The sequence below is a fragment of the Corvus kubaryi genome, unplaced genomic scaffold, assembly GCF_017639235.1.
Source record: "Corvus kubaryi isolate FWS band 111438036 unplaced genomic scaffold, C.kubaryi_AGA036_p1.0 37398, whole genome shotgun sequence".
Lineage (NCBI taxonomy): Eukaryota > Metazoa > Chordata > Aves > Passeriformes > Corvidae > Corvus > Corvus kubaryi.
Window position 1 is genome coordinate 56795409 of NW_024581137.1, and position 23683 is coordinate 56819091.

The 23683-nt window shown below is 49.4% G+C and overlaps 2 protein-coding genes across 7 annotated transcripts in view; both read right to left on the reverse strand.

Annotated features, from left to right (window-relative positions):
• Positions 1-4618: 4618 nt before the first annotated feature.
• IBA57 (iron-sulfur cluster assembly factor IBA57) lies at positions 4619-8911 on the reverse strand. Its single transcript, XM_042043924.1, has 3 exons — positions 8594-8911; positions 7211-7554; positions 4619-6554 (listed from the first exon to the last, which is right to left on the reverse strand). Exons 1-3 carry the CDS (start codon positions 8842-8844, stop codon positions 6163-6165), a joined length of 987 nt encoding a protein of 328 aa, XP_041899858.1. The 5' UTR covers positions 8845-8911; the 3' UTR covers positions 4619-6162.
• A 4335-nt stretch (positions 8912-13246) lies between these two features.
• Positions 13247-23683, reverse strand: part of GJC2 (gap junction protein gamma 2) — a 39665-nt gene continuing 29228 nt past the window's right edge. For 5 of the 6 annotated variants that reach the window (XM_042044073.1, XM_042044075.1, XM_042044076.1 and 2 more), the window contains one exon: positions 13247-19286. In XM_042044073.1, coding sequence (XP_041900007.1) covers positions 18019-19266 — 1248 coding nt within the window. In that variant the 5' untranslated portion in view covers positions 19267-19286 and the 3' untranslated portion in view covers positions 13247-18018. Of the gene's footprint in view, positions 19287-22870; positions 23199-23683 lie in introns of those variants that run through there. The other variant, XM_042044074.1, reaches the window with a different exon arrangement.

The window sequence follows — 23683 nt, forward strand, 5'->3', positions numbered from 1 at the left end:
AGTATAAAAGAATATCAGTATAAAAGTATATAAGTATAAAAGTATATCTACCAAAGTACGTGTATATATATATTTAAATATATATACATTTAAATATATATATGTGTATACATATATTTAAAGTATATACATGGTGTAAAAGTGAATGTGTAAAAGTATACAAGTACAAAAAAATATAAAAGTATATCTATTAAATTATGTGTATATATCTATTTAAAGTGTACATAGATATGTAAAGTGTATCTATAAAAGAATATCAGTATAAAAGTATATAAGTATAAAAGTATATATACCAAAGTATGTGTATATATATGCATATATATTTAAAGTATATACGTATGTGTAAAAGTATACAAGTATAAAAAAATATAAAAGTATATCTATTAAATTATGTGTATATGTATATTTAAAGTGTACATATATATGTAAAAGTATAAAAGAATATCAGTATAAAAGTATATATACCAAAGTATGTATATGTATATATATATTTAAAGTATATATGTGTGTAAAAGTGAATGTGTAAAAGTATACAAGTATAAAAAAATGTAAAAGTATATCTATTAAATTAAGTGTATATATCTATTTAAAGTGTACATATATATGTAAAGTGTATCTATAAAAGAATATCAGTATAAAAGTATATAAGTATAAAAAATGTAAAAGTATATATATTAAATTATGTGTATATATATTTAAATATATTTCAGTATAAAGGAATTTCATATATAAGTGTAAAAGTACATATTTCTAGTGTGTGTATATATATTTAAAGTATATATATGTGTAAAAGTATATATATATAGAGAGAGGAATTTCAGTATAAAAGTATGTAAGTGTAAAAGTACATATTTCAAATGTGTGTATATATATGTATATATGTGTATATATATATTTAAAGTATATATATGTGTAAAAGTATATATATAAAGGAATTTCAGTATAAAAGTATATAAGTGTAAAAGTACATATTTCAAATGTGTGTATATAGATGTATATATGTGTATATATATATTTAAAGTATATATGTGTAAAAATATATATAAAAGAATATCAGTATGAAAGTATATAAGTTTATAAATAAAATATATAAAATTAAGTACATATATGTGAATATATTCATTTCTATAAACTATATTTATATGCTTTTATATAAAAATATATATGTATTTATATTAGTATATATTCGTGTATACATACTATATTTATATAGTTATATGCATATAAACGAATATATACATTAGTGTATATATTAGTGGATGTATACTATACTTATAGAATAATAAACTATACATTTTGATGCTTCCAAACCCATTTAAGCTGTAATCAGGAAGCACAAACAAGTGAGGAAATTTCAATTGCTTTAACAGCATATAAATATACATATAAATATACAATAACATCATATTTAGCAGTAAAAGGATTGCACACCTCTTGTATCTCTGGGGGTTTGGCATCTCCAATAATTCACTGGAATTAAAGATTTTTGGTGCTGCTGGTGGCATTTCTGTTCCTGTCTCCCCACTCAAGGTGGGATCATCCCAGCTGTGTGAAGGTGAAGGTGAAATCAAGCCCTGTAAAAAGAATTAAAAATGACCTTTGTTTTAATTAAGGGCTTTCTTCCATGCTAAGCTGACTTGCATTCTCCCCTTTTTCAAGTATCACAGTTGCATTTTCTCAATTGTTAAACATTTTTTTTCCTTAATAAAGTCATGGGTTTTCCCCAATTCTTTGCCTTGGACTACAAATCTTGATCATCCCCCCACATCACCCTATTTTTAGCCCTACAAAAAAGAATGAGCAAATGTAATTTCAGCAAATAAATGTATCCAGAGGCAATGGAAAAGGGAAATGGATCCTTTCTGAGGAAAATTACACAAAACCCAGTTAAAATGCAATATAATTGGGTTGCTGGGAGGTGGAGTCCATCATCAGTCCAGCATTATTAATCTTGAGACTGGAAAAAAGAGAAAGTGCTAAATTCCAAGTAAATTTAAAAAAAAAAAAAAAAAAAACAAAAAACACAACAAAAACCCATCCAAAAAAATCACAGATCTGCCCTTCAACACACATTTATTTAAGTCATCCGAGTTCAACTCCAAAACACGAATAAAACTGCACTGAGAGAACAGAATGTGAGTGGCACACAGCACACAACCTTCCCCAAATGTGACATTTATTCCCTGAAGCTTTTCTGACACAGCAATAAGTAGGAAATGAGGTCAGCTCTCCCTAAAAACCTCAGCCTTTGTTTGCTGTGTTGCTGTTCCCCCTCTGGTTTCTGTCCCAAAACCTCCAGTGATTTTCCCAGACAGCAACTGTCACCCTCCAGCTCCTCCCAGCTGTCTGGTGTCAGCACAACTGGAGAATAAAATAATATATAAACCTGAAACAGGAAGCTTTTATACCCATTTCCACTTTTTTTTCCCCCCCCCGAAAACCCAAAAAGATCAAAAATCTCAAGCAGGGATGAAGGAAAACAGAGAAAGCCCAAACATTTCCAGAGTTCTGGCAGCAGAGCACCGAAGTGCAAACTCTGATTTTAGTGGTAGGAGGAGACAGCAGAATTCCACACTCGTTTGGCCTGGATGAGACAGAGGGAAAGAGAGGAAATCCAGACACAAATCCACAAAAACAGTTTAGGCATAAATTATTTCCGCTGGCTCGAGAACAGCGGTTTACAGCAAAAAAAAAAAAAAAAAAAAAAAACAACAAGACTTTTCCTTGAAGGGTTCACAGTCTGAAAAAGCAAAATACCACACAGGGAAAGGGTTGGAAAAAAAAAAAATTAAAGCCAAAATGTAGGATTTGTTTTTGTTTTTATCCAGCGGAAACTGTGCCCCCAAAAATATTAAATAATTAGAAGTAGCAGGAGCTCCACCCTCCTCTCAAAGTAACATTCAAAATGCCACAGTGCCCGTGCAGAGTGGTTTCAGCAGGAATTATTGGGAAAAGGGGATGAAAGCTGCCAAACTTTCCAGCCCTGAAAACCCTGGAGAAATTGAGTTTCCTGGAAAAGCATCACCAAGGCAGCCCATGAGGAATAAATCCTATTTGTGACTCTCGTCTGGGCAGTATTTGGACACTCCCTGAAGGCCTGAGAGGGTTCAGCGCTGTCTCAACAGCAGCAAAACCCACTCAAAATATTGATATTAAGCTCCAAATACTGGTAAGGGCTTTTTAAAGTAATGCAGAGTGAAGATGCTCACACAAAACCTGGCCACAGCAGTGTGAATCTCTGTGAGGAATTATGTTTTTAACAGGGAATTGCAGTGACTTTAATAGCTCAGTAGAATATATACATATATAGAATGTCCTATTATATATTTATATTTATATATTTATTTATGTTTATATAAAATAGAGTAGACTGAAGTATTAGCAGTCATTTTTCTGGAGTCCTCATCACACCAAGACAACTTTTTTCTTGGCATTTTACTATGACAGGAGAGGTAAAAAGTGTAACAATGAAGACAAGCACTGCTCCTAGAAAATAAACTAAAAAAATAAAATTAAAGGCAGAAAAAAGGATAAAACTTCTTTTTTTCTGAAAGCAACCATTTCAATTCCCCTCTGCAATCTCTGCCAGTGACTCCTGTCTTATCCCATTGGGATTTCAGGTTGTTCCAAGTGTTCACTCCACTCTTTTCCATCAGAAAACATCACTGAGGCAGAAAAAGGGGATCAGGAAGGGCCTCCGATTTTCCAGCTGTTTGGATTGAGGCTGGAATCTGAGCAGGTCACCTGAGAGCCCCTCTTGGACACCGTGTTGGTGCTCAGGAAAAAATTCCTCACTGGAAAGGTCAAGCCCTGAACAGGCTGCCCAGGGAAATGGTGGAGTGTCCAAAAAATGTGTGGATGTGGCACTTGGGGACATGGATTAGTGGTGGATTTGGCAGTGCTCTTAATGACTGGAGTTGATGATCCAAGAGGTCTTTTCCAGCCTTCATAAAAAATCCCTGCAAAATCAACCCTCATGCCCCCAGCCCCAAATTCACCCACCATTAATTATGGAGAAGGCTGTGAGGGAGAATAAAAAATTTAAGGATTAACATGGATTGGGGCTTCTCCCTCCCATTTCTACCTCTTTTTTATTTTTCCAGAAGCCATCGAACACCTCTTCATTTCAGCACCACCTTCTCCTGTGCCTAACCCTGCGTCACCTGCAGCTGCTGGCAGCAACAAAAGCCTCTCAAACACTGTGAAGAAGACAAAAGGAACGTGTGTCTAAGGCAGAGAAGATGCAGGGCTTCCCCAAACAGAGGAGTTTAGTCAGTGTTTGTTCAGGCTCTGCTCACCCCAGGACAATAAAGCCATTCTGAGGAGGCTTTGCACAATGGGTGGCAGAGAGGAAAAGCTGCTTCAGGCCGAGCTGGCCAGCACAGCCTCGCCTTTGTGGCCTCTGCAGGATCCAGTTTCATTTATTTTCCTGGCAGAAAGACTTTGTTAACAATCCCACACCTGACCAACAGTCTCAGGCATGGTTCTTGTCAGCAAGCAACCTGAAAACGCATTTATTCCGTTGTGTGTCTTCACACCAGGCAAATAAAAGGCATCATCTCTTTCAGATAAATCACATTTAAATCAGAGACAGTAGTTAATGAGGTATTCCACAGAATCATTTTACAGCAAACATAGAGTTTTAATCAATATAAGCATTTTTTTACAGATAAATTCCTTTCACAGTAACACTGAAACAGAGGCAGAATGTGATTTTGGACGGGTTTTGTTACAAATATTCATGCAAGAGCTTTTTTTTTTTTTTTGTGGTCAAAATGGGATCTCACCTGGGCACCTCTCTCATCGTGCCTTTGTGTAATGGATTTATTGCAATACAAAAATAAAAAGGGCTCCTATAAATCACTGCAGGTTGACAGGGTCAGGAGGCACGGAGCTGGTTGGCTTTGAAAGCAGAGAGGAATATGTTGCAGAAGGGGGAAAAAAAAAATGGGGAAGCAGAGGAGTGTTGGCAGCCAGAAAGAAAAAGAAGCAAAGAAATGCCAAGGCATTGACTGGGCTGCTCTGAAAAGCCTCAGGGGTGGTGGATGGAGAAAAGCCCAGCTGCAGGTGGCAGCAGGGACACGGTGCCAGGAGCACAGAGAGCGTGGAGGTGAAGAGCCAGAACGTGGTGAAAATCCTCCCTCAGGAAGCCCAGGCTAAGCCAGCACATGTGGCACTGACCCCTTCTCCAGGGAGGTGGGGACACCCTGTCCCTTCCCTGGCTGTGGGGAGGGAGTGAGGGAACCCCTGCCAAAGGAAAGTGAGGATTTCTATTTTTCTGCAAGATGCCAGAGCAAAGATGGGGATGCCAAAAAAATCCACCCCTCAACTGCTGTTGGCAACTGGAGGGCACACAGATCTAGGAAGAGATTATTCTGCCATAAACACACCCCAGGGCACACACCAGCACAAGTTAGTGCTGGAAAATATCCCTTTCCTCTCCCAAAAAACGGTTTGAGTGATGGGAGTCAGAGGAACCGGCTGTGCTCCCTCCACTGGCACCGAACCAGGAGACAGGACCAGGAGGTTTGAGACCTTTCCCAGCTGGGATGAGTTAAAATCAAGGTCTGGCACGTGAAGCACAAAGTGTTCCTCTTCCTGAACACAATTCCAGGGTGGGAAGAAATGCCAGCCCCGTCAGCAAGTTTAAGAAGCTCAATGCAAGGAGCAATTTGCAGCAAAAAAACTTCAGCCTGAGAATACATCTTAATAAAAGCAGCACGATCTCCACTCAAAAAAAAAAAAAAAAAATTGTAATACCACAGAATGGTTATTCTGAACTGAAAAATTCAGTGCATGGAACAGGGAAACTCCTGCTCCCACTGCTTCAGCTGGAACACACACGGAGCACAGTCTGAGGGAGTGAGTGTCAGCCTGGAAATCCATCCAGAGTCCAACCCAACAACAGAGCGCACCCCCTAAATACAGCACCCCTAAAAAAGTGGGGATTACCCTCAGGAAAAGGTGCAATTCCCTGGATTTATCTCTCCACAGCACTCAGTGGATGATCCAACCCAGTGGCTGCCACAGCTTTGGGGTCCTGCTGTTTAGTCCCGATTGGAGGAATCCTGGAAGAGCCCCCCATCAGCCACCCCAAACAGCAGCATTCCCAAATTCCCCACACAAACCAGACTCTCCCTAAGGCAAGCGGTGCTTCCTCATCTATTTGGCAGCAGCTTTCGGCCACCACTCGGGTGTGGTCGCGCTGAGCTCCACTCTGTCCCCTCCCAGGTTTATGCAGAGCGGCTCGTTCACATGAGCCAACCTCAGCAGGGCTATGCCGAGCTCTCCTCCTCCGGCACGGAACTTCCCGGCCGGCTTTCCCGACTCGGTGAGGATCTCTGCGCCCTCGGGAATGCCAGGGCTGGGAAGGGGCGCTGGGAAGCGGACGGGCAGCAGGCGCTTGCGGATCACGCCCATGTGGTGGGTCCGGGCTGTCAGCTCCTGCCCGATGTAGCAGCCTTTGGTGAAGCTGATGCCATTCATGAAGGCCAGGTTGGATTCCAGCGGGAGGGCGACTCCAGGGGGGAGATCTTTCACACCTTCGGGAATTCCTAGGGCGAGAACAAAGCCAGCAGGTAAACGCTCCTCGGTAGATTTGTGCTCTGAATTGTTTGACTCATTATCGATTTGGTTTTCCAACCCAAACGGGTCCCAGTTTCAGCACAGCACCATCACCTTTCGCTCTGCCAATTAATTTAATCCTTATCCTACTAAAATCAAGGGCACTGGGGCTCCCAGGACCGAGATCCCTCTCCAGCCTCCTTGGCCTTGGAGTTAACTCGGCAAGTCCAGCCAGGAAGTTTTTAGGAAACCATGTCTGGGTGTTTCCTTTTCCTCCCTCAGCAACAAGCTAAACACCCGGGCTGTGTATCATCCCAAATTAACCAAAATTACTCAAACCACAGCAGCTTCTCTTTAAGAAAATGAATAATCCTGGCTTTCTTTCAGCATTCCTGACCAATGCCCATCATCTGAACAACAGAAAGTTATACCCAAACATTGCCACCACCAGACAGAATTCTAACCACCAGATCACTTTAATACTCAAAAGTAGCAATTAATACATGTATTAATTAACAAATTAAATGCATTACTCCCCACTGCAACACATTACAACATAAGAATGGAGGTTTTATAACTTATTCCTGCTTTATATCAGCATATGGACTCCCAAAAATCCATAGTGCAAAACAGAACGTGGCTTTACCTTGTTTATACCTGTGCCTGTGGTAATCCTGAACGTCTCCAACTTGACTCCCAGGGATAATCTCCGACAGGTTTGCTCCTTTCTTTGCAACCAGTCTCCAGCCCATGACTTCTGCCCTGGGGTCAGGAGTTAAGAGCAGAGCCTGGTCTGCAGATTTTGGGAGGGAACTGGCGTCCCCAGGCTGTTCCCCAGGGATGACAGCCCACAGGGAGAGGTCAGGGCAGGGGGTGATGGTGACTTTCCTGCGGATCTTGTAGAGTTTCAGGTGTTTCTGGATGGAATCCAGCACGCTGCTGTCGCACTCCAGCAGGATGTGAGGCTCCTCTGCTGTGCTCCCATGGAGCCTAAAAAAAGTAACACCCCCCAAGGTCAGGAAAACAGATACCTACAGAAGCAGGAGCCAAAGTTGGGTTTTTATTTGGATCCTGGTGCAAATCCAGAAACCTGGGGAATTTTCAGGCACACACGGAGCAGCACCCACCTCCCCACAGTGAAACACCTGAACTCTTTCAGCTGCCTGCTGTACTCTTTCCTAGCCAACACTGCCCTCACCTCTCCCAGGGGCAGAAACAGGTCTGGCCATGTGGAATTCTCTATCCTTGAGTGAGGGGAATTTCAGCTGGGGGAGAAGTTTCATTCAGCTGTGCCTTCCACTGTCACACAATCCCAGAATGGATTGTGTTAGATGGGACCTTAAAGCCCATCCAGTGCCACCCCCTGCCATGGGCAGGGACACCTTCCACTATCCCAGGCTGCTCCAAGCCCCATCCAACCTGGCCTTGGACACTTCCAGGGATCCAGGGGCAACCACAGCTTCTCTGGGCACCCTGTGCCAGCCAGGAATTCCTTCCCAATATCCCATCCATCCCTGCCCTCTGGCAGTGGGAAGCCATTCCCTGGGTCCTGTCCCTCCATGCCTTGTCCCCAGTCCCTCTGCAGCTCTCCTGGAGCCCCTTTAGGCCCTGCAAGGGGCTCTGAGCTCTCCCTGGAGCCTTCCCTTCTCCAGGGGAACATTCCCAGCTCTCCCAGCCTAGCTCCAGAGCAGAGGGGCTCCAGCCCTTGGAACAATCCCGTGGCCTCCTCTGGACCATCTCCAGGTCCCTCCTGTGCCGGTGACCCCAGAGCTGGACACAGGTCCCCAAACTCCAGCTGGGGAGTCGATCTCCCCGATGGGGATATTACGGCCATCGCACTTTTCTGCTGGGGTAACGCACGCAGGCGGCAGCAGGTGATGACAAACACACACGAAGGAAGGGCTTTTTTGCACATTAATACAGAAATAGAAGCCGGAAATGTCACGTGGCGGTGACAGGAGCCACCCCCCGCCACCCCGCAATGGTCTCTCCCAGCTCCCCCCCCCTCCGCCGCGCCGCTTGGTCTCACCTGTACAGGATGACGTCATAGAGGCAGCGGCCCTGCACGTTCAGCGCGTGCGCGTAGAGCGCGGGGCGGCCGTCGCCCGCCGCCACCAACTGCGTGACGTCATTGGTGAGCAGCCCCTGCAGGAACACGGCGGCCTCGGCGCCCCGCACACCCAGTAGCGCCCGGCCCAGCGGAAAACAGGCGACGGCCGCGCCCCGCCGGCCCCGGCACCACCGGCGCAGCCCGGGCGCCGTTATTGCCCTCACCAACATGGCGGCGCCGTCAGAGGGTCCCGCCGCCGCCGCCGCCCGCCACCGCCGCCATCTTGTGTGTGTCCGCCCGGAGGGCGACACCTGCTGGCGGGGACGGGGCGCCGCGAGGACCGCCCCCTTCCTGCGGGCCACGCCCCCTTCCTGCGGGCCACGCCCCCTTCCTGCGGGCCACGCCCCCTTCCTGCGGGCCACGCCCCCTCCGGCGGCCCCAGGCCCCGCCCCGCCCTCTTGGCCACGCCCCCCGGGGCTGAGGGGGTCCGGGCGCTCCCTGTGATCCTGAGGAAGGAATTTGGGAACCCCCCCCGGCCTTCCCCGCGTTCCCCGGGTTCTCCGGAAATGGAGCGAGCGAGGGAAACGGCCCAAAGCGTTCCCACGTCCCGCGGGTTGGTTGTGGGCGCCGTCGGGGGCTGTCCAGCCCAGCTCTCCCTGTCCTGGCTGCTCCCTGTTTAATGAGAGAATTTATCAAGCTGGAAAGGACCTCTGAGGTCATCGAGTACAACCTGTGGCCGAACATGTCAACTAGACCATGGCACTAAGAGCCACGTCCAGTCATTCCCTAAACACCTCCATTCCTGCCCCTGCCGAGCCTAAAATTCCCTGGGAGCTGCAAGCAGAGAGCGTACAGACCCATTCTCCTCCTCTAGGTCAGGGTGGAAAACTGACTCCAAAGGTTTCTCTCTTTTCCACTCGTATTTCTGCAGGACTCACCAGCTGCCCCCCATCCTCTTCTAACACCCTTGGGCAAACTGCCAGTGGCTCCGTATTGGAGCCACTGAATAAAATCACGGAATCATGGAATGGCTTGGGTCGGAAGGGACCTTGAAAGATCGTTTAGTCAAGCACCCCTGCAAGGAGCAGGGACATGCTCAATCCATCACGTTGCTCAGGGCGTCAGCCCAGCCTGACCCTGATTGTTTCCAGGGATGGGGAATCCCTGGGTTAACCCCCCCCCCCCCCGCCAAAATCATGGAGCTGGAGCGCTGCTGGCTTCCCTCTGGAACGCTCCCTGGCGCTCTGGGAAGTGCAGTCAGAAGGGCCCGCATAGCCCCGCGTTTGCCTGCGGCTCGTTCCGCTGGAATTCATCCCACAGTCCAAGGAACAGCCGCGAGTCACCGCTGTCACTCGCGATTCCCCTTCTCCGGCGGCTGCAATCCGCTGCCCCTCCCCGCTGCCAACAGCGGCACATGAGCGGCTCTCCGGGGAGGGGCAGCCCCCTGGCCCCGAATGACCCTGCTAAAATCTCCCGGGCAGGCAGCACCAGCGCAAACCCACCGATCCTAAAACCCTGAGTGAAGGGACTCCTTTTCCAGGAGTTGGAAAGGCGCTGTGTGTTCGTGCAGCTGGCGCTGGGCAGGGCTGGGCTCTCCCCTTGTGCCCCGGCAGTGATAACCTTATCACACGTCCCCTTGTCCCGGCGGAGATCAGCTCCCGGCAGTGCTGAGAGATGGGGAGTGTTCACCCTGGAATTCGGGGCTAGCCCTGCAGGTGGAGAAATAAAGATGTGGACAGAGGTGACCTTGGCACGGGGATGTGGTCTGCCCGCCCACTGGCACGAGTGGTGTGTCAAAAACGGGGCTGAGGAAACCTGCCTGGCTCTGGGGCAGCTGAAGGAGCACAGAGCTGATGCCCTGGGTGGTTCTTTCTCTCCCTGGAAGTGGGAATGTGCCGGGAGCAGGAGCTGGGTTTGCTTTTTGAAGGAGAAGGGAGAAAGTCACAAATCTGGAAGCACAGCTGGGGTGGAACTCCAGAGTCCAACAGGCACCGTGGACTCACATCAGGATACAACTTTGGGTGTTTTCCACCTGTTCCACATCCTTCCTTCACCACCCAGCTGTGGGGATCATCAGTGGCCATCCCACAGGCAGCGCTTTGCCACCTCCCTGCATTCCCAACCACCAGAGGTGTTTTATCAAACCCCATGGAGATATTTGAAAGGGCAGCAAGAGAAATAAAAGTGAAAATGGAAAACATTCAGGCAGCATTTTGAGCTTTTGTTTGCTTTTCCACTTCCTACCTCTTTTCTTCCCTTTCCTCTGGGTTTGCTTCTCTTTTATCACAGAGTTATGCAGGCAGTAAAGTCATACTGAAACATTTCAGTGTCAGAAACTACAGCTCTGGCAGTTTAGTGCCTTAAATCAGCTCAGGGGATGGTTTGCGACAATCCATAGTGTGCCTGAGAGCTGCAACACCAGCAGCCCTGGGAAAGTTTATGCCGGCCCTCAGTGAGTGTGTGTCTGTCTTCACTAAAATTGGGGTATTCAAACCCTGCTTGGAGGGACAACCAAAGCTTCCATGACATTAATTTCTAGAGGAAGGTGTGGAATTCTAGTGGAAGCTGTCCCTGACTGTGGCAGGGGCTTGGAACGAGGTGATCTTTAAGGTCTCTTCCAACCCAAACCATTCTGGGATTCTGATATTGCTCCTGATGGATCTTCCCCCACCAGCTTTATAATTTCTAGAGCTGTTTTTTGGACGGAGAGCATGAGGTCACAAGACACAACATCCTTGGCTAAGCTCTATCCCAAAGGGAAAACTCCCTCCTCGGAACACCTCTCATCCAGTGAGATGTGTCAGGGTGGCTCAGGATCCTTTCCCACAGCTCAGAAGGAGGTGACAAAGGACAGAGATTCCCTCGCTGTCCCTCAGCAGCCCCTGGGTGGTTGCACAAGCTGCCAGCAGCCTCCTGCTCCATCAGCTTTCTGCTCTCTCCTCTCCCACTGCCTGAAACCCTGCACAGCCCAAGGCTCCCACTCGTGAGGGCTCATCCTTGGCATTTATTTGTCCATAACTCATCCTCACCAGGGCTAACCTCTGTAGCCAGCCCTGCAGGTTAACACTGGCATAATAAACTCATTTTCTCCAGCTTTTTCTCAGGGTGTTAAGCACAAACCCTCATCCACAAACCCACGTGAGCTGCAATTATTCATCCCAAACCCTGTGCATTAAATATCCCCCAAGCTGTGCCCTGGGAGGTCAGCCACAGGCAGCTGGGACCCGGGGCTGTGGTAAACCATAGCTGGGACAATATCCCACAGTCTTGGAGGGGAAAACACGGATTGTGGCTGGCCTGGTGTAGCAGTTTCCTAAAGTGCTAAAACCACCACACCTGGGCAGTGCAAAATCAGTGATGATAGGGGGAAATTGCAAGGACAACAGGCAGGATGCAGGAATAGAGCAAAGTGGCAGCTGAGTTTGCAGGGAGTGAGTTTGTGCATCCAAGGGGCTGTTCTGAAAGGAGGGTGGGTGTCAGTCTTTTCTCTCAGGGAACAAGTGACAGAGGAAATGGCCTGAAGCTGCACTGGATGAGGTTTAGATTGGATATTAGGGAAAATTTCTTCACTGAAAGAGTGGCCAGGCATTAGAATAGGCTGCCCAGGGCAGTGGTGGGATCACCATCCCTGGAAGTGTATAAAAACCATGTGGATGCAGCACCTGGGGACAGGGTTTGGTGGTTGTGGTGCTGGGTTAATGATTGGACTCAATGAACTTAGAGGGCTTTTCCAACATAAAGGACTCTGGGATTCCTGCTGGTGGGACTGAGGGGAAGGTAAAGCTGTTATTGCATTTCCCTGGGAGGAGGGATTAGGAGCCAGTGGGATGCTGTGACTGGAATTCTGCCTGCAGCATGGAGCAGCTGGTGGAAACGATGGGTGCTGTGATCCCAGAGAGAACTGGGGAGTCACTGGCAGTTTTAGCCTGGCTTTCCAAAGAAATGGGGGAGGTTGCAATTTCTCTGCCTGTTCCCAAAATACTGCTGAATGGAGGCTGCTTTTGCCATTCCTCCTTCCATGAGTCTGTATCAACCCCCAGGGCAGGGACACCTCCCACCACACCAGGTTGCTCCAAGCCCCATCCAACCTGGCCTCGGCTCTTCCCAGTCCCTTGGTGGGACCATGTCCTGCTTATGCCAAAGAAGTTGTCAACTTAGCTCAACTTCCAGAGAAACAGAAAAATTGCATGTTTTTGTCCAGGATTTTTTTCCTGAGGACATTTGGAGAGGGGTTGTGAGTGAAGGTGCCTATGATTTAACGGGAGGAGCGAAGACCGAGGTGGTTGGAAAGCCAGGCTCTCTCACAAAGTGCTTTCCCATCGTTTGCTCAGCCTGAATCATCAGTTTCTCCTAGATTCCCCAAAGTTTTCTTGCTTTTGAAAGCCCAGGCTTCCCTCAGCAGTTTGAGCTCTGTGCCCGAGGGATCTGCAGGCAGTGATTCATCAGGGAGACAACACATCCCAAACAACGCGAAGGTCAAACACTTCTTAAGGCAAAACTATTTTGTGAAGATTTGTAGCCATATCAGGGAAAACAGAGCTCCTACGTGGCTAAAACAGGCAAATCGTAGGTGGAGAAGGATTTCTTCTCATCATTCAGAGCCTTTCTCAAGCAAGCACCACACGCTTTACATACTGTAACAAAATGTAAGTTTTATTCCATGTTATTAGTAATGGATGTGGAATAGCCACAGTTGAGTTGGGCTGATGTCCCTTTCCCTTTTGACCAGTGTTTCATATTCTAACTACAGCCCAGATGTAACATTTACACTGAAAAATACTTACAGATTCAACCTCATACTCCAAAAATCTCTAGTACAAATACAGTTAGTACATTAAAAAAAAAAATTAACAACCAAAAAAATAAAAAGAAAACAATCCCAGACGCTTTGTAACAGCACAGACTGGTTATGGCCTTGAGTTAAGTTCAAGTATTTCCCAGTGGAATGCAATGCAAGCAAGAAGGTAATCTGGATTTTGTGGGACATTCCTGGCCCTGAATGGTAAGAAGAGAAATATAAGTGTGGGCACTTTATCTGACCAAGTTTAGCGAGAGAATCAACATTTACAATTAGTTCAGCCACAAAGCTAAACCTGTCTTGTGTGTGGACAAAACTGCTACCTGGAGAAAACACACAAAAAAAGCAAAGCATTAATTATGCCATTGGCATTTCTTCCATGGCTGATACTCCGCCCTCCAAATGAATTTCCTTGAGCTGCTGGTTGAGTTAGGAATGGTTGTGGTGGGGATTTTGCTTGTGGCTATGAATATTTTGCTGCTCCATCCTTTTCCTGCCCCAGCTGACAGGATAAAAGAAGGGACTGTTGCTCCTGCCCCGAAAGGAGTCATTCCTGCAGAGTCATCATTGCATTTGGTCACCTTTGTGGCAGTGACTCAGTGGGAAAACCCAACATCCTAAAGGGTTTAGAGGTCACAGAGTAGAGGAGGAAGGGGGAAAGTGAGCAAATCAGTATATATATAAAGAATAATAATAATCTTTTCTGTTCCTAGGGCTGTCTGACCCGTGCTGGCTGCAGTGTGTGGCCCAGATGGGACCTGGGAGAACTGGGATCCCTCTTCCCCAGCCTCAGAGGATCTGCAGTGTCCTCCAGGCTGGCTGGTACCTCACAGGCAACTTTGCATCCCTGCCAGGCACCCATGACACCAGAGCATTCCTGCTGGGAATACACCCTTGTGCTTGAGTCCCTGTCGAAACGCTTGGAAAATGTGGGAAATCAGGATCAGCTCCCATTGGGAAGGGACGTTATGCAGGGAAATACTCCAGGCCTGAGGGAGGAGCAGGGCTGGGAGTGGTTACCCTGTGTCCCTGCCCGACAAGGGGATTATTGATCCCCCAAGAGTCTGTCCTGGGTCTGGTACTTGTCAATATTGCAGTTATTGACTCTCCCTGTGGAAAACAGCGTGTGCGTATGAGATGTGAGGGTGACACCAGCTGGGAAGAGGCTCCAAACCTTCTGCAGGACCCACGGGTCACTCAGAGCCCCCTTGGTTCACTGTGTGACCATAAAAAGGGGGTTTGAAGGATGCCAGGAAGGTCCCCACTGTACAGCCACACACCTGGAGAGGGGAGCAATCCCCATGCCTGCAGGAGATGGGGTTTTGGGGAGGACCAGAGTGCATGAAGAGGAGAAGGAAGGGAATGTGGCACAAGGACTGGCACTGCCACGCTGCTGGGAAGTTGTGGAGTGGCTGGTGTTGGTTCAAAGACACCAGGGAAAACCACCCCAGAAAAGCAGCCCTTGGAGAAAGGTTGATGAGACTGGAGGTGTTCAGCTTAAAGCAGATTTGAGGGTGAAAGCAGTATTCAAACACCCAAAATATGCAGAGATTAAAGGCATGAGACTTCTCCATGTCTCCATGGGGTTGCAGAGAGGGGGTTCATGTCACCCCTTAGAGAGTCATTTGATGGTGGCAAGTTGGCAAGAAGATCCATGGTCTTTTCCCATCCTCCTGCCCTGAACCTGGAATCTCCTCCCATGGGCACTGCCCACCTCTATTGCTGGGGCAGCAGATGCAGCCCTGCTGCATAGACTGGGTTTAATGAGTTGATCAGGTCTCTGTGACCAGGTTTGGGGGTTTGGGCTCAAAATCTGCCCTGCCCCCCATCTTTCCCCACGGCGATTCGTTTGCCAAGATTGTTTGCATCAAGAGCAAGGAAGTCACATTCCTATCCCTGGTGTGGTGACTCATGGGGGGTTCTGCAGGTCAGCAGGAGTGGAGGGGCAGATCTGAGTCACCAGGAAGTGCTCAGGCCATGTCTGGTGCTGAGGGAGGTGTTGCTGGTAAGGGCAGCAGAAATCCCAAATCCCAACTCCTGCATGGGACAGTGCCTTCCAGCATCGTGTGGGAAGCACAGGTTTATCCGGGGCTGTGGTATTGTTGCTCATGGAAAAGGAATCAGAAGAACCCAGGCAGCATCCAACCATGGTTATCCTCAGAGTTTCCATCCTTCCCTTGGGATCACGACTTTAAATGCACGCGATTTCCCCTGGGACACAGGGCTGGGAATAAAAGAGAAGTCCCACTGATGCAGAGGACAAGCTCATGCCCTGGACAGCTGCAGTGACCAGGGAACAAATTTCCACCCAGGATCACCTCTCTCTCCTCCCCAGCAGCCTGGGCTGTGGCCCTGCAGGCATTTTTGCCAGGTGACAGCAGCCCTGTGAGCACCCAGCCTCTCCTGCTCTGCCCAGCACATCCCCAGCCAGCAGAGAGCACATTCCCACACACGGGACGAGGACAAACAGCGTGGTTGGGTATGTTTGCCTCCCCACCACCGTGGTGTGACCTTTTTGAGCCTTTCCAGCAAAATTCCCAGCAGAAGGGAATGGATGGATGTTCCTACTGAGTGCTGCTGTGCTGATCCTCCTCCTGGATCTAGTTATCCATTTGTCAGGGGAAGATCTCCAGCAGCAAGAGCAAACAGCATTCCAGGCATTTTACCAATGAATGCCTTCAGCAGGAGCAGGAACGAGCCTGGAAGTGCTCCCCAGACTGTTACACAAAGCCAGAGAGCTGAATATTAGCTGCTGGGTACCTCGTAGGATGTTTCTCTGCTGTCCTTTTAATTCTACGTTTTTGCTTCCAGGACTGTTCTCTAATGCATGGCACAGCTCAGCTGAGGTTCCCAGGAGATGAAGGGCATATCCAAATTCTCTGCTGCTCCCAAGAATGGCCAAAGGGCTGGGCACTCGGGGAACAGGCATCCTCAGGGCTTTTAGGGACTGATCTCAAGGACATGAGGGTGATGTCCAGCGAGAAGTCGTGAATATCCAATGGGTAAGACATACTGGCACAGCCTGAGGGAACAGCTTGGCACAGGGACAGCGCTGTGTTCAGGGAGAATTTACTTCTTCTGCAACAGGTTTGATCTTGAAGGCTCTGCCTGTTTGGGGTCCCTGTGGTGATGATGAAACCACCCTGACAAAGCACAGTAGGAGCCTTGGAGCTCAGCAGCTTGATCTTAACATGCACCCCAAGTACTTTAAGTGCATGGAAACCACCCTAAAGCCAAGCCCAGCTGAAAACAACTCCTCATAAACTCGGGAAAAACTTCCTGCTGCTGTCCTGGTCCTGTCCCCACTGAAGCCAGACCTTCTGCAACCCTGCCCCCAAGCAAATGTGGGAATCCTCCCAGTTCCCCGGGCAGGGCTGGAGGCTAAAAGCCCCAGGACTGCTCCAGGATGAGATCAGCCCCAGTCCTGGAGCAGCTGGGTTTTCCCAGGGGAGGTGGAAGGCTGTGGAAGGAGCAGAGGGTTGATATTACATTTACACCTATTTTGCTATGTCTATGTGCACACGCATGTGTTCGTACGTGTCTGTATCTATACATGGACACACACACACACACCAGAGACACACTATTCCTAGATCTGCCACCTGCCACTATTTATAAGGGCTTGATTAATCAGAAAAACAAATTTGCCAACAGTGCTTTTCCTCAATTAATCAGAAAAACAAATTTGCCGATGCTGATCGTCTAAAATTCAGCAAGTAAAGGAGCCTAAACCCTTTACACTTTTGTTTTCCTGGTTGCATAAAGGCACTTTCTGATGATGTGAAGCAGCAGTTTGTTAAAAACTCTGTAACTGCAACAATTCCCATCACATCTGTAGCAAGTGCTACACAGGCACCAGTAGGACGCAATGTCACTGCTTGCTCCTGCTCCGGAGGGTTTGGAGCAGATTTGCTTTTTGCTTCGACACAGAGGAAGAAAAGATGAAACCTTCAGCCCTGTGCTGGTTTTAGGTCTCCCTGTGTGAGGCAGTCACGGTGTTCCTGCCCCAGACCTGGTGTGGGTGCCAGCTCCTGGCTCACAGCATCCAACGAGGCCTTCATTGGCAGCTGCCAGCCCAGGCAGGCCATCAGCTGTGAGCCTGCCGTGAAGGTCCGTGCAATATGTCAGTGGTTTTCTTATCAAAGGATCAGAAATTAATTTGATTAAGGGTATTTAGTAATTAAACACTGCCTTGCCTGCAGCACTCGAGCCTTGCCATGCAGGAGGGTGGCTGATCCCTGTCAGCCTGACTTTCCTCCTGAGCCACCAGCAGCTCCTCTTCCCACCACAGCACATTGTCCAGTCTCTGCTGGGGGCTCCGGTGGTGACCCAAGGGCTGGGAGGTGTGGGGGGTTTGCTGTTACTCACTGGAGGTTCCTGTCACTCACTGGAGGTTCCCAGCTGGAGAACACGTTGGAAACAGGGAAGAGATGTCTTTTGTTAACACACTGGAAGACAGCACTAAATTGGTCCAAAGCTCCTTTTACTCTCTTGACTTCCACACAAAAACCGTGCCCTGCGAAACGAACTCGAGAGAACACCGAAAACCAGAAACAAACCAAAATAAAAACCCCGCTCACGCTGCCCTCTCGCCTTCCTGGCAGAGTTATATCCACACAGACGTCTTCCCATCTTTACTGCTGGAGCTGCCTTTCTCCAAGGAGGCCTTGGGTTTAGCACCTTGTTTCTCCTGGGCGGTGTTGGCCCTGTTCTGCTCCACCACGGTGCCCCCCGAGGCGGGGCTGCTGGTCCGAGAGGGCTGCGTGTTGGCCTGGGTGCTGCTGTAGCTCTGGAAGGCGATGTCCAGCTGCTCCTGGGCCACCCGCAGGTGCTTGTGCAGGGTGGACAGATCTGCCGGCAGGTTCTCGTCCGGGCTGGTGCACTGCTGCTCCTGAGCCACGTTGGCCAAGTTCTGCTCGTGGGCCATCAGGCTGTTGGGGATCTTGGTGGACTTCTCGGATTTGACGACCAGGTTGTACTCGGGAGGGCAGGAGATGTTCTTGGGGTAGGCGTAGTTGTAGGGGGGCTGCCGGAAGCTGTTGATTTTCCGGTTGCGGATGGCGTCGCGGATGGTCCCGAATCCCAGGTGGAACATCTCGCACATGTTCAGCAGCAGGCACAGGCAGCTCACCACATACATCACCAGGAGGAAGATGGTCTTCTCCGTGGGCCGGGACACAAAGCAGTCCACGGTGTGGGGACAAGGGACCCTGTTGCAGACGTAATAAGCTTCCACTTCAAAACCGTAGAGCAAATACTGCCCTATCAAAAAGCAAACCTCAAACGAAGCCCTGGTGAGGAGCTGGAAGACGTAGATTTTCATCAGTCCCTCCTGCTGGATGCGCCTCCTCCCGTCGTGCTTCTGCTGCTCCTTGCACTTGGGCTTGGGCTTGGCTTTCTCGTGCTCGGCCGCGTCGTCGGAGATCATGGGCTCCTCCTCGTCGGCCTCCATGGCGTCCTCCATGTTGCGCACGGCCTGCCAGTTCAGGGCAAACTGCTTCTTCTTCTTGAACCCCTTGAACTTCTTCTCCTCCTCGGCCGAGCGGGCGATCCTGTGGATGGCGTAGCCCAGGTACATGACGGAGGGCGTGGAGATCATGATGATCTGGAAGACCCAGAACCTGACGTGCGACAGCGGCGCGAAGGCATCGTAGCAGACGTTGTCGCAGCCCGGCTGCTTCGTGTTGCAGGTGAACTTGCTCTGCTCATCGGAGTAGATGGACTCGCCCCCCACCGCCGTCAGGACGATGCGGAAGACGATGAGCACGGTGAGCCAGACCTTCCCCACGAAGGTGGAGTGATTGTGAATCTCTTCTAGCAGGCGGGTGAGGAAGCTCCAGCTCATGTTGGTCATAAGGGCTACTCAGTTATAACCTGCAGGGAGAGGGGGAAATAAAACACCAGAGCTGTGAGGTCACATCTTGTGCCACCAGGAGGACCAGAGAAGTGAACGTCCCCTGTGCTGGGCACTGGTGGGGCCACACCTTGCATCCTGAGATCAGTTTTGGGTTCCTCATGACAAGAAGGACATTGAGGGGCTGGAGCGTGGCCAGAGAAGGGAACGGAGCTGAGGAGGGGCTGGAGCCCCAGGAGCAGCTGAGGGAGCTGGGAAAGGGGCTCAGGCTGGAGCAAAGGAGGCTCAGGGGGGACCTTGTGGCTCTGCACAAGTCCCTGACAGGAGGGGGCAGCCGGGGGGGGGTCGGGCTCTGCTCCCAGGGAACAGGGACAGGAGGAAAGGCCTTAATTAGCACCAGGGGAGGTTTAGATTGGATATTAGGGAAAATTTCTCCCCTGAAAGGGTGGTCAGGGCTGGAACAGTGGAGGATGCTCCCATATCACAGAGACGTGTCCTACTGAAACATCTTTCATTAGCAAGCCCAGAAAAATGCAAAGAATCAGCAAAAGAATGGGAATATTTATGTTTACAGGCTGACAACCCTTTTAAGTTCCTCTTGAAACAAAGCAAAACAAAACAAAACTTTAATCAAATACAGACTGTTTCAAAAATAAACCTTGAGAAGCTTTCAAGAGAAAACCATGCATTTATTAGGAGACCTGGACAGCTGGGGAGGAAGAGCTTGGAATAAGCATTTTGTGTTTAGCTTAACTTGGAGTGGGGCCTCAGCCTGAGTTCCTTGGGTGACCTCAGGCAGCACTAAAGACAGGAGGCAATTTCAGTGCTTGACTGGCACGGATACTGAGAGATGAGAGTGATAGGAAAAGCACCTGGACCTAAAGAACAGTGGAGGAAGAAAAAAGAGAAGAGAAAGGAGCTGTTTTCTTATGTGGAAGCAGTATGGACATCAACCCTAATTCTCCATGCTGGGTGAGCATGGCTGAGTGGGGGTGAAGATCCAGGGGGGAAAATGATCATAAAATCCTATAATTTTTGGGGGTTGGAAGGGACCTTAAAGATCATCTGGTTCCATGGGCAGGGACACTTTCCACTAGACCAGGCTGCTCCAAGCCTCATCCAACCTGGCTTGATGATGCCATGAGACACAAGCCTGGCCCGAACTTGGCTTTGCACCACTGGAGACACAAAATTGTGCTGTAGGGTTTCCGTGGTGGGAGCAGCCACGTGGGAGCAGGAAGGGAAACATGCCCCACTCTGTTCTCCACATCCAGCTGTTCTGGAATGCGATTTTGCTCCCACTGCTTCCCAGGACAGGAGCCAAGCAGAGCCAGTTTGCTCAGCGCTGGTTTGCTCAGCGCTCGCCTTCGCGCTGCCCCGTCGAGGGCTCTCGAGAGCAGGCAGATGGAATTTTCCAACCCTGCTATTTCCAGATCAAACAAATCCCCTGCGAACACAAGCCCCCAAGTCTTCACACAGCAGGCCGAGCCTGTGGGAGAGCTCTGCAGATGGTGCTATTCCTGTCCTGGGGCTGGGGAAACCGAGGCAGGGAGGGGAGAAACAGCTGGGTCATAAAGCAGAAGGAGAGGTGGGGAAGTTCTCCTCCCTGCCCTCGACATACCAGGTGAAGAGCAACAACCCCCAAAGCTGCTGGGACCAGAATCCCCCTCTCCTGCCCCAAAAGTGATGCCTTGGTCGGTACAACTGTGCAGGTGGGACAGTTCAGCCAGTGCAGGACATGGGAAGTGATGCCCACAGAGATATTCTTTATTTATTGAGGAAACTGGGTTTATTCAGGGGTGAACCCTTTTTGAGTGCCTTTTTCTGCGTCCTTACTGTGGGTACACCCTAAGGGGTCTTTAACCCTTCCTCTGTTGTGTTCACATTCAGATATGGGGCGTTAAATGATTTGTGGGATCAATCCAGGCTCTCAGCCAAGCTCCAGCTGACAGGGGGCTGGGAAGGGAAGACCCTGCTGGGTGTGGGCCATGGTGCATCTGTCTGTGGAGCATCCGGGTCTGGATGAGGCAGGGTTGGATCCAGCCCCACCTTGGCTGGCCCCATGCAGGTGTCCAGCGCCCCAGCAGCTCCCATCTGCACCACAAATTAGCTGCAAGCCCCAAATTGTCCTTAAAAACACACTTTTAATGTCCTGTAGAGCAGTTCATTCCAAATTCAGGGTTCCCCTAAAGGGTTTCTGAAGCCTACACCGAGGATAATTCACCATTTAGCAAGTGTTACTCAGGGACGCAACTCCCAAAGCGCCAGCTCATCTCCCAGGAGCTGTTTGCTGGGGCAGGGAGGGTCTGACCGAGGCTGTGACAGCTTTTGGAGTAAATATTCAAGTTTTGAACTGACATTTATCAGGGTTGTTATCAAAGCACCCACTGGCTCCTCTGGGAGACACATTTTAGGAAGGAGCACCCAATAAAATGCTCCCAAACCTCCCGAGTCAAGGAAAAGGAAGGAAATTGCAAATTAACAGAAGTGACAGGTTGTTGCTTTGAGAAGACCATCCCTGGCTGCCTTCCACCACCCTGAGCTGTGGGTCCTGCCACTGCCCCTGCGGCTCAGCCCTCTGTGCACATCTGGATCTGCATGAACATCTGCAGGAAACAGCCCCGAGCTGTTCCTGCGCCCCTGGGACCCCACTGTGAGGGGTCACACCTTGATGCTGCACCCCTGTGTGTCCACCTGCCCTCCTGGCATCGTATTTGAGAGCGGGAGCCGAAGGAAATGAGGTAAAAACCCCTCCCTACAAATCTGTTTGGTTGAACTTCCAGTGGCTTTTAGGACTCACTGGCTACAAAGACTAAACTGTGAGATTTCAATGCTTTTAATTGCTGGGGTGGGGGTTTAGTGCACCACAGTGTTTTGGAATCAATCATAAATCAAACAAGCTCCCAAAGAAAGATTTGTTCACAGTGCTGATGAATAGACTGGCACTAGGAAAAGGCTGTGTCTCCTCTCCTCACAGTCCCGACCATCCAAGCACAGAACATGGATTTTGCAGCCATCCATCTGCTTCACTTCAGACCCAATTCCTCTGTGCAGTGTGAAAGTTATGCAGCCTGGGGGGGAAAAACCCCATCTGTGTAGATGTGCAGCAGGTAGATGGGTGAGATGAGGTGGTTCATGCATCTCAGTTATCTCCCCAAAGAAAGGACTCCCCATCCCTCCGGCTTTGAAATCCATTCATTCACTCATCCATCATCACATGCCACCTCCAGATTTGCTGACACACAGCGTATGAAACACACACAGGGTGCAAGTTTCACCTCAAAACAGCTACAGAGGACGGATTGGACTGCTCAGACCACCAGCAACCCCTAAAGTAGTCAGAACTGTGTGTAGCCAGTACAGGAATGAGCTGTTGGCTCCCCGTTCTCACCACGGTGACTTCCCAAAACCCGCTGACCCCTCCACACAATCGCAGGCACAGCTGTAGGAACTGGGAAAACTTTAAAACCTGAGTCTAAAATATGCCAAAGAATGAAAAAAAAAATATGTAAGTCTGTGCTAGGTGGATGCCCTTCCGTTCCGCACGGTTCTCGCACCGCTGCCTGAGCAGCAGGGAAAACAACGGGGGAAAAAATCTACTTACAGAGACATGGTGCTTCTCGCGGTGGCTTTCCCTCCTCCACCGACATTCCTGTGCCTCCAATCCCTCCGCCTTGCCCTAGATAAACCCCCGCCGGCTCGGTCCAGCCGTGCTCCAGTGGTTGGCAAGCGGAGCTCCAGGGAAGTATTTAAGGCGCTGTCAGACCCCGCCTTTGCGGGGCAGCCCCTGCCCGACCCCCGGGGCCGGTCCCACCGCCTGTCCCGACCTTCCTGCCCTCGCCAAGCCTCGGGAGAAGCTGGGAAGGTGCTCTACACACACACCAGGCGAGAGAGGGGCATTGGTTTTAAATCCAAACAAGCCGCCGGGTCTGGTTTTAGGAACGCTGCCTGGAATTTTGCTTGTGTCGGTTGGGAGTGAATTAATAACATCAGCTTGTGGCACTGGTAACAGATTTGTAAGACTGAGAGCATGACTAATAGGGAACATGTGGAAAACACATTTTGGCAAAAGCTCCTTGGCTGTTGGGGGGGAAAAAAATAATACAAAAGGAGGGAAAGCTTACTAGTGGGAAAAACTGCCCTGAAGCTCCTGCTTTGCTGCAGGAAAAGCTGTCCCTGAAAGAGGTGGTTCCTCTCTCTGCAAGCTGGTGGAGGGAGCAGGGAGCAGGTGAAGGATGGGGAAGGAGTTCTGAGCACCAACAGAGCCTTTCTGGCTTCTTTGCAGCTGCAAGAAGGAATTGGGAGGATGGGGGTGCACACGAAGCCTAAGGCAAGTGGTATTCATGAAGAAAACCTCCACCCTGATGGTGCAAGGATCACCTGCTCCATCCACGGGGAGCTTTGGCAGATCCAGCAG

Bases quoted from the DNA above. Each gene is read 5' to 3' on its own strand.
- IBA57 (XM_042043924.1), bottom strand. From the start codon at position 8,844: ATGTTGGTGAGGGCAATAACGGCGCCCGGGCTGCGCCGGTGGTGCCGG. The intron at 7,555-8,593 runs GTGAGACCAAGC...TACTTTTTTTAG, and splicing joins TATGACGTCATCCTGTACAG to GCTCCATGGGAGCACAGCAG. The intron at 6,555-7,210 runs GTAAAGCCACGT...TTCTCGCCCTAG, and splicing joins CAGGCACAGGTATAAACAAG to GAATTCCCGAAGGTGTGAAA.